The sequence below is a fragment of the Nicotiana tabacum genome, chromosome 19, assembly GCF_000715075.1.
Source record: "Nicotiana tabacum cultivar K326 chromosome 19, ASM71507v2, whole genome shotgun sequence".
Taxonomy (NCBI): domain Eukaryota; kingdom Viridiplantae; phylum Streptophyta; class Magnoliopsida; order Solanales; family Solanaceae; genus Nicotiana; species Nicotiana tabacum.
Genome location: NC_134098.1, coordinates 85,264,347 through 85,277,603, shown reverse-complemented (window position 1 = coordinate 85,277,603; position 13,257 = coordinate 85,264,347). Strand labels below are relative to the sequence as shown.

The 13,257-nt window shown below is 36.5% G+C and overlaps 2 protein-coding genes across 2 annotated transcripts; one reads left to right on the top strand and one right to left on the bottom strand.

The window, feature by feature from the left end:
• The first annotated feature begins 3,366 nt into the window (after positions 1-3,366).
• LOC107783027 (protein CHAPERONE-LIKE PROTEIN OF POR1, chloroplastic-like) lies at positions 3,367-6,009 on the top strand. Its single transcript, XM_016603988.2, has 3 exons — positions 3,367-3,902; positions 4,643-5,000; positions 5,664-6,009. The coding sequence occupies exons 1-3, from the start codon at positions 3,552-3,554 to the stop codon at positions 5,837-5,839; spliced, it is 885 nt and encodes a 294-aa protein (XP_016459474.2). The 5' UTR covers positions 3,367-3,551; the 3' UTR covers positions 5,840-6,009.
• A 780-nt stretch (positions 6,010-6,789) lies between these two features.
• LOC107783026 (protein ALTERED PHOSPHATE STARVATION RESPONSE 1) lies at positions 6,790-11,152 on the bottom strand. The gene is made up of 4 exons (XM_016603987.2): positions 9,642-11,152; positions 8,680-8,900; positions 7,863-8,086; positions 6,790-7,772 (listed from the first exon to the last, which is right to left on the bottom strand). The coding sequence occupies exons 1-4, from the start codon at positions 10,552-10,554 to the stop codon at positions 6,932-6,934; spliced, it is 2,199 nt and encodes a 732-aa protein (XP_016459473.1). The 5' UTR covers positions 10,555-11,152; the 3' UTR covers positions 6,790-6,931.
• Positions 11,153-13,257: the final 2,105 nt, after the last annotated feature.

The following is a 13,257-nucleotide window of genomic DNA, read 5'->3' as shown; positions in this document are numbered from 1 at the left end:
TTAAAGAAGTATAACACGTTAACCATTATTTTTGGTATAAGATACTAAATGAAACTTCCTTTTTACTCTTTTGTTTCTTCACTGCACATTTTAAAATTAATTCAAATGCCAAAAAGTAACTTTTATCTAATAGGATTGAAGCCATAGACAAGAAAGGTGGGAAGTTTAGAGATATGGTGAAGTCTTTCTCCAATAAGTCTTCTGTTTATAGGCAAATTGAACTTTGGATGCTTGTACAAAAAAAAAAAAAAAAAAAATTAAACTTTAGATGCCAATTGAATAGAAAATCTATAAATCTGTTGGAACCAAATTTTGTGCAGAAAGGCCTTCTTAGTTCTTCCAAATCTGTAGGGGCAAAAACGAATAACGATAAAAATTGGATAATTATTACTTCAACTACTAACAGATAAATAAAATATCTATATTTTACAACAATATTTAGTTGATAGCCCTGTGTCAAGTTTCAAAATTACTTGAGCTATCAAGTGAGGCCATAAGGATTGAACAGAACTTACAGTCTGCAACTTTTTATTGCCGTTATGAAGTTTAGATATTCTTATTTATATACAATTGATCAGAAAAAATAAAAGCAAAAGCTATTTTGGTAAATTTAGACCACACATTTAAATCAGTTAAAGGTGTGAGCTAACATTTATTGAAACAACATAAGAAGAAAAATTAGGTAGTTTCTTTTATGCAATTTCTCAAACACTTCTAGTGCAAACCTAAATGCAGTTTGTATAATAACAAACTCAAATCCATTCTTACTGCACTTTGATAGAGGTCAAATAGATGAAAATTAAGACTAAGCCCGAAAAAAAGCAAGTTGAAGACGCACAAAAGCGAGCGCAACAACATATCACCAATTAGCTTAAAATTTTAGACAAAAGTAGTCAAAATCTTCCATACAAGTTCAAAATATGAGAAGGAAACATTCTTCAGATTGAAAACAAACTGAATCTTAAATCTAAATAGCGTTGATAGTCAGACCTTTATTATATATGCGCCAAATCGAAAAAACTTGAAAAAGGTAGTCCACATATGTGCAAGCGGTAAACTGAACTCGGAGATGTCAGAATTTTCCAACGGAGCAGCAGTGGTAACGATGAGAGTAAGCAGAGAGCAGTATAGCGACATAAATTTTATGTTGTAGTAACCACATGTCAAATATAGAAGAAAGCGGTAATACGTGTCTATAAGGGCTAATGTGTATGCAATTACGATAATACCCTCCTGACCCATTTTACAACCGGATGCAACTAACTTATGAGCTGTCAAACTGTACTCCATATGTTAGGCTGTAATTGCAATTATATTTTTATCCTTGGGCCAGGTAGATAAATTGACCACGAATTACCTGGTTATTCCCATTTACTGCATTACATCTATATAACACACTTTAAAAAAAGAATCACATACATTTGACATTCACTGATAAGATTGGCTAAAAATGATATTAGGTAACTACTTTTAAGACAACTATTTAAAATATACTCATAGTTTACACCGTATTTAAATTTTAGTCATTTTGCTCTTCTTCGACTGTTGCACTTCTTCTTTTGATGCATTTCTAGTCTTCTTCCAAATATAACATCATTGGTTCTAAAGCAAGGTCCACTTTTCTCTATTTCTTTATAGCATGTTTTTCTCAGCTTATTTTAAAAAATATTTTTTCTCAAAAGTATTTTTCTCAAAATTAGCAACTCTTTTGTCAAGTCATAATTATGTGTTAATTACATTGCAACTGCTAATTATAATTTACTAAAACAATCCTCCTAAAAGTAACTACTGGTGCACTTTACCCGGATAAGATCATCATATACAACTCTCTCATAGCATTTAATATTTCAATTTCATTTAATTATCAAATTAAATAATGAAGTAATGTTTTCCATTAAACTAACTTCTTAATCATCGCTTGTTCATCATAATTAATACTCAACATGTTTAGAAAAATATGACAGGTTTCGAAATTCGAGAGATAAAGTGTATAAACTTCGATGTGCAGTTTGACATGAATTTCTTAAATACTTTTTTTTTTTACATATGTGAAACTATGTAAAAGGGGGAAACGGACGTGGAGATGAGGCTTGACTCGCAAGTCATCCCTAAGAGAGAGAGTTTCAAGTATCTAGGGTCAATTATCCAGGGAGATGGGGAGATCGACGGGGATGACACGCACCGGATCGAGGTGGGGTGGATGAAATGGAGGTTAGCGTCTGGAGTCCTGTGTGACAAGAAGGTGCCACTGAAACTTAAAGGTAAGTTCTATAGAGCGGTGGTTAAACCGGCCATGTTGTATGGGGCTGAGTATTGGCCAGCCAAGAATTTTCATATCCAGAAGATGAAAGTAGCCGAAATGAGGACGTTGAGATGGATGTGCGGGCACACTAGACTGGATAAGATTAGGAATTAAGATATTCGGGAGAGGGTGGGCGTGGCTCCCATGGACGTCAAGATACGTGAAACGAGGCTTAGATGGTTCGGGCACGTGCGGAGGAGGAGCCTAGATGCCCCGGTTATGAGGTGTGAACGATTGTCTTTGACAGGTACGAGAAGAGGTAGAGGGCGACCTAAGAAGTATTGGGGCGAAGTGATCAGGCAGGACATGGCTCAACTTCAGATTTCCGAGGACATGGCCTGAATAGAGAGATGCGGAGGTCGAGCATTAGGGTTGTAGGCAGAGGCGGATGTAGAGTGTTGGCGACGGGTTCAATTGAACCCATAACTTTGTATGCGGAGCAAAAATTTATATGTAAAAATTTCTTAAAATTATAAAAATAGTAGATATGAACCCATAATTTTAAAAATATAATGGACTCAACGCTAAAACCTTAAAAATTGAACCCATAAAGTATAAATCCAGGATCCGCCTCTGGTTGTAGGTTATGGGGTAGCTAAGTATTTTTCCTCGTTGTTCCGGCTAGTCTGACAGTGTTTTATCTAAGTCTGCTAGCGGTTATTGTTCCATCACACTATTTTTATTTTTATTTTCTATTTTTATTATTATCATAATTATTGTTCTTCCACTTATTTGTTGTCTCTTACGGTGCTGATATTATTTGTCTGGTTTCTGTTGTTGTTACAGATCTTTTGTCTCTGAGCCGAAGGTCTTCCGAAAATAGGGGTAAGATCTGCGTACACTCTACCCTCCCCATATCCCACTAATGAGATTATCACTGGGTTGTTGTTGTTGTTGTTGTACGTATGTGAAACTACATATAAAGTACCACTTCTTTTTATAATAAAAAAATTTCATAAGTAAGAATTATCCAAAAATATTTGACGCCAAAAGGTACAAGTACTAGAATGGAGATCGTTCAAACTAGATGGATATAAGTCGGAAAGATCATAACTTAGTGGACCAGAAAAAGCAATTCACACAAAGCGGAGCGCTGTCATTTTTGTGTACACATCACTAGTTGCCTAACTTGAAACGCCACACACACACACACTGTGACAACACTTCCGTTGCTTCAACCGTTGGTTTTTCCTATTTCAACGCACGGTTAGTCACACGTTCAGATATTCACTGTGCCAAAAACAAAATAATGGCCACATCTCTCTCGGTCCGGCCCAACCGCACCATCATCGGCAGTGACCCGGCCGGTTCAGTCCGGCCTACACCAATCCGCGTCCGTCCAACCTCCGCTCATTTGCCGAAAATTCCGAACTCCGATTGTTCCCGGCGGAGGAGGTTGGCGTTTGCTTCCCACCGCCGGAAATTGGACACCGCCGTTCAAGCAGGTTCTAGAGCTGACGATTCAGCTCCTTTCGAGATGTCGGTAGAGAATGCGTTGAAGCTTCTAGGTGTATCTGAGGGTGCGAGCTTCGATGATATTCTTCGTGCTAAAAAATCAATTATCTCTTCTTGTAAAGATGATGCGGATACAATTGCGCAGGTTATGAGAGTTTACTCTGCTTATATTTTCTTCGATTTTACTGTAGAATTGTTGTTTTAAATGGATTTTAAGTAATTTTTCTGATAATTAGTAGTTTCCCTGCTGATCGACTATGTTTTTGTCAGGGATGGAAGTAGGCTTTAAGATATGGGTTCGGCAGCACTCTCTTTGTTCCAAACCCTATATATGTGTTAGAAAATCCATTAAATATGTACACAAGTTAAATTCAGCTGTCCTAGAATCCAGACCCATGAAGTTCTACATTTTGTTTTTTGCATTTGAAACTCCACAGCTATGTTTTAAACTCTCTTTGGCCGAATGCACATTAAAAAAGCATATTCGTCTCAGCAGCAATTGCCATCAGCTATTCAGCTGTTATCTTATGTCAAGTGGTCATTAATCAATCAATCAACTATACCTCAATTTCGAATTAGTTCTAATGGGCTATAAATGTAGAACTTGACATCTATTCTGCGCGTTCTAGCAAGTTAAATGTTTAGAGGATTCATGATATATTATTATGGCTATTATTATCCTGACCCTCAACCTACCTCCTTATGTGTAATTGGGACCGGCTATGTGAAACTCACATAGGGGAGTTATTTGAAGTAATTAGCATCAAGTCAAAATTTCTAGGAGGAAAAGAATAGATCTTTGAGTGCAAATTACATATGCCTTTCTCCTCCTCCATGTGTATGTTTTACTGACTATAAAAAGCGGCACCTTTCAACAACTTTCAGGTTGAGGCTGCATATGATATGCTTCTCATGCAGAGCTTATCACAGAGGAGAGCTGGAAAAGTTGTGGATAGTAGTGTACGCTTTGCTGATGTTAAATCTGCTAATGCTTCCGGGATTGGATCAATGCCAAAGTGGCTGCAGACGACTGTCAAGAACGCCCCGGTTTCAGTTGAAGCACCAGCTGCTCGAGAGTTAGGTGTCCAAGCAGGGGTATATGGAGCTTTAATGGTCTTAACATATGTTAATGGAGCCTCAACACCTTCAGGAGTATCATATGGAGCTGATGTTCCTGGACTAATCTTAGCCACAAGCTTTGGGGCCACCTTGTACTTCATGACCAAGAAAAATGTCAAGTTGGGTAAGGAAGATAGTTTGCTTTTCTTTGTTTCACTCCTAGATTAAATTTAATAAATTTGAGAGTCCAAATAGAACCATCAGCATGTGAATTGCTAGAGTAATGGCCAAGCTGTTAGTTGAAGCTAGTTAGGGGCTGAAGAAAAAAAGAAAAGAATGAAATATATGGAAGTGTTAGTAAAGAGGCACATGACGTACGAGGACTATAAAGGAAGGAGGAGCTTTCCGATGCAATTACTATTTTCAACCCTCACACAGCCCCCTTATATGTGTTAAGTTTGTTCATTTACATTCTCTACTCCCACCGTTGATGTGAATTAAAGCTGTTAACTCTTTGATGAAGACCTCCTTCAATATTTCCTATAATAAAAAAACTATGTGATGATTTGACAATGACATAGTAGCCACATAAGAGCCAATGAAACTTTGAAGGAGTTGATACGTGTGGCTATACTGGCTTCTGGATAATGCGAATTGGGACTTTGCAAATAATAACCAATGGAATTGTACTAAATTATGCCTCTGATAAGTGCTTTATTTCATCTAAACTGTATTTCTGCCAATTGTTTTTAGTAGAACTAGATATTGACTTTCTGGGAAAAGTGACAGGGAACTTTTTCTGGAAAAAAGAAAAAGAAAAGTGACACAGAATTTTACTTGTCAACAGGGAAAGCAAGCGTGATAACAATTGGTGGGCTGGTTGCTGGTGCAGTGGTAGGTTCAGCAGTAGAAAATTGGTTGCAAGTAGACATTGTCCCATTTCTGGGTATACACACTCCTGCTACGGTTGTGAGTGAATTTATACTTTTCTCGCAATTTATGGTCTCGTTGTATCTGAGATAAGGTAACAGAAAGGCTTGTATGAAACTGCTACTGCAAGGTCTATGGCCATTTGTTGCCTACTCAGGTTCTTTCTTATCTAGGACCAGTAATTTGTCAAATGTACAAAAAGAATGTACTTAAAACTCTGGAAGTTCTGATATTTGTTTTATAAAAGCTAGTGTAGATTCTCAGCTTCGCTTCTTTTATCAACGATATTGTAAACCCCCCCCCCCCCTGCCTGATCTGATAAAAGTTTGTGGCTTTCTATGTGTTAATTGGGGTTAGACAAATTCTGATTATTTTATTACAGAAGGATTCATAGATGATAATAGGCAGGGACAGAGGCATAGCCACAATGTCGCCTACGGGTTCGGCCGAACCCAGCCAGTAGTTTTGGTTCAAATCATGTATTTATCTTAAAAGTTCATTAAACATGTAAAAAATATTAATTTAGAACCCAGTAACTTAAAAGGATTAGGATCCCGAACTCAGAAGCTCAAAATCTTGGCTCCACCTCTGAGCAGGGACTCCTGCAGTGTTAGCTCCTTTGCAAAGTACGCCATTTAGAGTATGCTTTCATTTGTTTTGTTAAGATTTAACACTGTTTAAAAGGTTAGGTATAACGCAGGGGCCAAGTCACTTTCGGCACTCATTTCATGCACATAATAATGCAGTATTTGAACCTGTGACTAGGTTCTACGAACTTGTTGCTTGGGCCGATCATTTGTTTATAATGCAGAGTAATACCATTTCTTTCTCTTGCTGTTGAACTTACTTCATTGCATGCCTCTGGCAATTATTACCTTTGAGCCAAAAACCACAGTTAATGTGTTTGATGAGAAGTGCAGCTTTGACTGAACAACCAAGAGAACACGCTTGTATCTCTAGTCCGTGGCCATTTTTTTTTGGAGCTTTGACTTTATTGGGACTGTGGCCACTTAAGATATAAGAAAAGGGATATTAAAAACTGTCCAACAAATTGTTGCCTTTGACCTTCAAGAAACTCAACCATACAAGTTGCTACATCTCAGCGAGCTGCTTTGATGCCACAATAATATACAAACTAACAGTCCAATCTATGCATATAAATAAGGAAATTACAACCAGCCCAAGTCATCTTTTGACATCTTCACCAGCTTGGGAGCTCTCTATGGATGGTGGGTTACCGACTTTCTCAGCTTTCTCACCGCTGCTTGGTAGTTCATTATACATTTTTAGTGCTGCGCTGGAAAATTCTGCTATAGACTCAAAAACTCTGCAAAACCCAGTCTGAAAGCCGTTCAGAGTGATCCTCTGAGTTTCTTGCATGCATTTTTGGTGTTCTTCCTTCTCTAGATCAACCCTTTTCCTGAAGTTGTCCAGCAAGTCTTTCCTCTCCTTCAAATACTCAGCTCTATGATCAACTTCGAGCTCCGAGCTTCGGTCTGTGAGCTTGAACTCATAAAGCTTGTTCTCTACCTTTTGGAATGCCAATGTTTTCCTGTCTAATTCTTTGGACATGCTGTCAACTTTTAGCTTTTGTTGCTGTTCCTCTCCCTGCTGAACCCACAAAGCTCTTACATCCTTTCCGCAACCCTTTAGGGCAACAGAAACTGCTCTATCTGGCAACTTGTTCATGGCAGACAACCAATCATGACAAATCATGAGAAGTGGAGGACCATTAGCTCGACACTGTGGAATTGAACTCCTCCTTTTGGAGTAGAATTCAACTTCAGGGATTGTAAACTTGGACAGCCATCCATGGAGTGCCTCCACGTAAGCCTTCTGGGCAGCAATGTAATCTTGGAAGCGTGTGCGCCAATTTTGAAGCTCAACATCAAGCTGGAGTGTGGCAAGCCGGTGAGAGTCATTGCAGAACTTCCCATATGTAGGACAGGTGAAGCTTTTCACGTCGAATATAATCTTGTTCTGGATCTCATGAGATTCCAGCATGATCTTCCAGGTTCTCATCATACTGTACCAAATAGAAAGAAAGGGTCAAAAAGTCGGTAAATGCAGATCTTGGATTAAATGATATTTTGCTAGCCAGGTAAAACCTACTTACCCTTGAAGCAGTTCAATGATTTGAGGCTGCAGTTCTTCATCTCGTAATTTCTCAATTCTTGTTGATATGGTCTCAGCACTTCGAATTGCAACTAGGATCCTGCTATAGAGTTCTTTTACTGCTGCTCTGGTTTTGTCCGTTGTCCGTCCTTCATCTCCTCTTGAATCATGATTTCTTAGTTGATTGCACTTCTTCTCATATAATTTCCAAGTACTATCTCCAGCCTGAGGGTAAGTCTAGATGTAAGGAACTGTGCCAAATGAAAAGAGAGAAATAACGACAGGACTTGACAACTTAATTTTGTGGATTTGGCATTTCTAGCAGTAAAGGTGTGGCACGAAATTGAAGTATTCATTTAACCATGTGTAGTATCCCCCTAATAGCAGCCCAATTAGGTAGATATCATTGGAAGTCCTTAGAAAGTCCAAGGCATTCGTCCTACCGCTACTTAATATTCTTCAATAACATTCAAAGTAGAACTACTTCTGTACTATTAAAGGACCATCTTGGCACCAGTGACTTCCCAAGTCCAGGGCCAATCACTGTGATTGTCGCTATCGTACAAAAGAGGGGGTCACAACTCACATGAGACTGATAAGGAGAAATTTTCTTGCATGAGAACTTGCACCAAGCTTAAGTTTCCAAAGTATAGGATTCATATCAGTCTAATACCAGAAGTAGTAAAAACATATTGGTAGCACATACCAGTATTACTTGTTTTCAGGCTTAACTAATGCACGCGACGTATCTTCTCGTAGTGAACACATGAAGCTTTAAGGATTCAAAAAGAGAGTAAGTTTGGCCAATATGAATGTACCTTAACCTCCTCATATAGCTTCTTCTCCCAAGCATATAACCGTCCTAGCGTCAACGAATGGCTCCCAGAGCCCATTCCACCATACTCATCAAATAGATCATTCTTGAATTCTGTCCATGTTGATGAGCTTTTGGAACTAGAAGCTACAAGACTCTTGCATGATGACGACCGAGATGAAGGTGACTTCCAAGTAATGGCAGGGATCATTTTCGTTGAGTTGTCTGCATACATGAGATAATTGAACAAATTCAGAAAATAATAAAATTGAGGCCCTTGAAATTGAATATAGTACCTGAAAATCTCAAGCTTACTTCAGAGTTAGGTATAATTGATTAGTTTGGTAATTGAACTCTCACCAATAGAGCTATCTCTTATCCTTATTCACCGGCTAGTTTTTAATCAATATGGCCCATGTATTATTCATAGAATATTTGAGATCACAATTGACGGGCATCATTTATACTCCAGAAAGGTTAAGATGATTACTTAATAAATAAAAATGATGAGGAACTAATGTGTAAAGTTAGATAGTAATTGATTTGGGAAATGGGACCACGGGATGGATAATCTTCGGAAACTTCGATATGACTACCTTGAGAGGAACATAATCATTACAAGAACTAAGATTATGATGTAAGAGTTTCAGCACATGGATATTTACTTTTCTTTTGACACAAAAAGATTATCACTGCATTACTGCAACATATCCTTCTTAACAGGAAATAGTAGTGATCCAAATAGGAAGATAAAACCAAAGCAGAGATTATCAGCTAAGTCCAACTGCAACATATCTCCTTAACAGGAAATAGTGGTGGAGCCAAAACAAGTCCAGAGGAACATAAACTTAAAGCAAAACAAGAGATTTCAAGAAAAAGTTAGTCTATAGTCAAGTAGTTCACAATGCAATTCACTCACTCAAAATTAAAGTAACTTATTTCATACTAGTATCCAAAAAGAACTACCTTTGGGTTCCCCCAAATTGGGCTGTGAATGTACCCAATTTGCCTCCAGCATTCTTGATACTTCCTTTCCAGAATCATATGCCTTAACAAAATGGTCTTCAATGTCAGTCAATGCTTCAAGTAATTCCCTCCCCTGTAATGGATTATCCACAACTGTCAAACCTTTATTTCGGTCCTCTTGGTTTACATTAGCAGTATGCACTGACTGTACAACTTCACTCCCATTTTCCCTATGCTCCACATTTTCCTTTTCTGCAGTAGCTACTACCTTATTCTCTTCCTTCTTTCCATTCCCTTCCTCTTCCTCCTCTTCCTCTAAATCTGGAATACCTTCTTGTTCCCTTACTGCCCTTATATCCTCCTCAGAAATCCTATGATACCCACTAATTATTTCTGGCCTTACACTATTAAAAGGGTTGAAAAAATCCCAACCAAAATCTGTTGGTGGTGATTGTACCATTTGAGGCATTTCCATGTAAAAATAGCCATAACCTGGCTGCTGTTGCTGCTGCTGCTGTTGTTGTGTCTCAACTTTCTCTACTCTCTCTTCTTCCTCAGAAGAATCTGATGGGGTTGTAGTAGATTTGCGTGTTGCCCCACAACAAATGGATTCTTGTGTTGGTTCAGAAGGTGTTTGCTGAAGAAACAGAGGGTTTGAAACCACTTTTTCTTTTGGAGGAGAAGAGGGACAAGGTGGTGGGAATGTTATGAGATATGGAGAAGTTGGAGTAGAATGGCGAGCAACAAAGAGCTTAAGTGCTGCTGAAACTCCATACAATGCTTGACAGTATTTGTAATGTGCATCAGCTAAAGTGTACCTTCTCTCAACAGCTAATTTCAGCTGGTGTTTTCTCTCTTTGCAAATGGAAACTACCTCTTCTTCTTGTTCTAACTTGGATGCAACACACCCCATTTCCCCCCAAAACTCCTCAGGCTTGCTGAAAGTTTACAGCTTTGTTAAAAAAGATACCAAGAATTAGGAGATTCTTGAGAAAAAAAGAAGCAAAAAAGGTTATTTCTTGGAGGGATGTGGGCTGAAAAAGGAAATGGGGTTTTGGGAAAGTATGTTTCTTTTTTGTTAGTCTTGGAACAGAGATTCTACTGTAGATAAACAGGTAGTTGAAAAATGTCCCTTTTAAGGATGGTTTAGAACAACCCATTGAAACATAAAAAGAGGTTTTCAGGGAAAAAAGCAAGTATTGGGAAAAGCAAGAGAAGAAGTACCCACTTGGCCTTAGCCTGAGCGATAGCCATTTTTCCTTTGCAAATAGAGCAAAGTTTTTTCACCCAAAACTCAAAACAAGAAAGAGAGAGAATGAAAGAACCTTTGTCAGTGAAAAGAGGATGTTTTTCTTTTCTTTTTTTAATTCCTCTTTTTCTAGAGTAAAAATGCTGGAGTAGATAATAGTAGTTCTGAGGGAGAGAGAGAATCAAAAGGTGTTAAGAAGAGATAGTAGGGGCTCGAGGTAAGGGAAGAGTGATGAGGGTATTCTTGTGTTTGGTAAAAGGATATAAAAAAAATATAAAAGGACAGTGTAAAAAAGAATTGTACTATCAAAATAATCTAATCTTTTATAGCAGCAGATAGGTTATTAATTAATATTCCTATTTAATAATTTAATTATGTAAATACTTTTTTATGATATCAACATATTTAGAGTTTGTTTAGACATAAGAAATTTTTTTTTTTTTTTCAATTTTTTTTTATATTTTTTTAAAATTAGTATTTATTTATAAAGTTTTTAATTTTCACTTGAAAATTTATTTTTGAAATTTTATAATTCTTATGACTAAACCCCCAACTTGGTAAAAAAGGTGTACTTTGCATTTAAATTGTGCCTGAAGTCCGTCACAAGTATGCCAGATGAGAATCTAAATGAGCTTCTTTCTTTCTCTCTGCCAAAATTTAGCAGAGATTTTTTGGTTGTTTTGGGAGAAAAGACAGAAGTGAGTCAGTGACTCAGTGAGAGAATAGAGGAGTCAAACTTTGGTCAAACCTCAAAAGGGTAATATAGTCCATTTTATTTCCTTTTTCCATACAAGGTGGTTCAGGTAAGAGCTAATCTTACAATTATCTATATATCTACAACAGAGGAACTTTGGCCCGGTGACGTGGCAATCTCCTAAACAAGAATTTTAAATTATCTTTTTTCTCCATTTTTTTATATTTCTACAACTCATTCTTTTTATTGTAATAATAATTTAATAATTATATAGGAGTCCAAAAGTCATGTCTTTTTTAAAAGAATTTCAAAAATCATTATCAGTAATAAACAACCGTTTTCTTAAATAAGAAAACCCAACGACAAAATTTTAAAGGACTTGTGGCAATTATATATAGAATCTAATGTCTCATCACAATGGTAAGGAATTTTTACATCATGTATGTTGAAAAGGCAACTGAAAATGTTTTTCAGATTGAGCTTTACTAACCATTTGTCATCTTCAAAGCTTTTGTCCATCTCTATGGAGTGGATGCATCATCTCTTTTTAAAAGTAATGTTTTCCTTCCTTCGTTCATACATGTGTATTTTTGTTTTTCCTTTACTCACTTATCCCATATGAATGGATCGCGGCATTTGAATTTCATCATTCTGGAAAAATAACTTCTAAAGGAGATATAAGGGTCACGACCTACATCATTGTTTGCATATTCTCATTTGACATCTTATTTTCTTCATATTTCATATCTCTCCATCTAATATAAAAAAAAAAATTCCCTAAAATATTAGCGAAAGCCATGGTAATACCTTGAACTCGGCCTATAATGTTTTTTCAAGTAGTAGGAATTGAAGAAGTGAGTACTTTTTGGAATTTTTTATGTAGCAATCGTTGTTGCACAGATTTTACAAACATATCTTGAAAATTCTTGGTTATTTTCAGGTTTAAAAGACGAGCATGAAATTTGGGCGCTAGGACAGAGAGATCCTTGACGTTGTAGCTTTGATGTAGAAAGGCCCTATTTCATATGAGTGGATGTTGGTCGGATGTAAATTTTACATTTCTCAATTGATCACGTTTATTGAAATCTTCACTTCTCTTAAAATTAATGACATTTTTATTTGTTAAGATCTTTTTCGATGGAACTCATGTGCTAACTCGTATCTTGATGCTGAGTTTTAGATTATCATTTGAATCATGCAAGATATATTATTATGAATTTATGACTATCCATTGAAGTTATTATTAAATTTAAATATAAAATAAATCCAAGAAAACCACCTATTATAAAAATAAGAAAAATGAACTTTTTCAAAAAGTATTTTCTCTTCTTTCCATTTCCAGAAAATCAAAGAAATGACAAAAATTTAGAAACCTATACAGATTGTAAGACCTAAAAAGCTAATAAAATTATTTAGTTAAGTTTATAATTTCTAATCGAGGATAAAATAAAACATATCTACACTTGATACTATTTTTTTTTTTATAATACTTAAAAGTATAAAAATGATTAAAATGAGCGAGAAGGTAAAACATTTACGTGTCTAAAAAAAGTTGTTTGTGTGAATCCATAAAAAAATTAAAAACAAAAATAATATTTTACCTAACCATTACTTGGAATGTAGACATTTTGAGTGAAGTGTGATTAACATTGGGATTGTGTTCATATATCCTT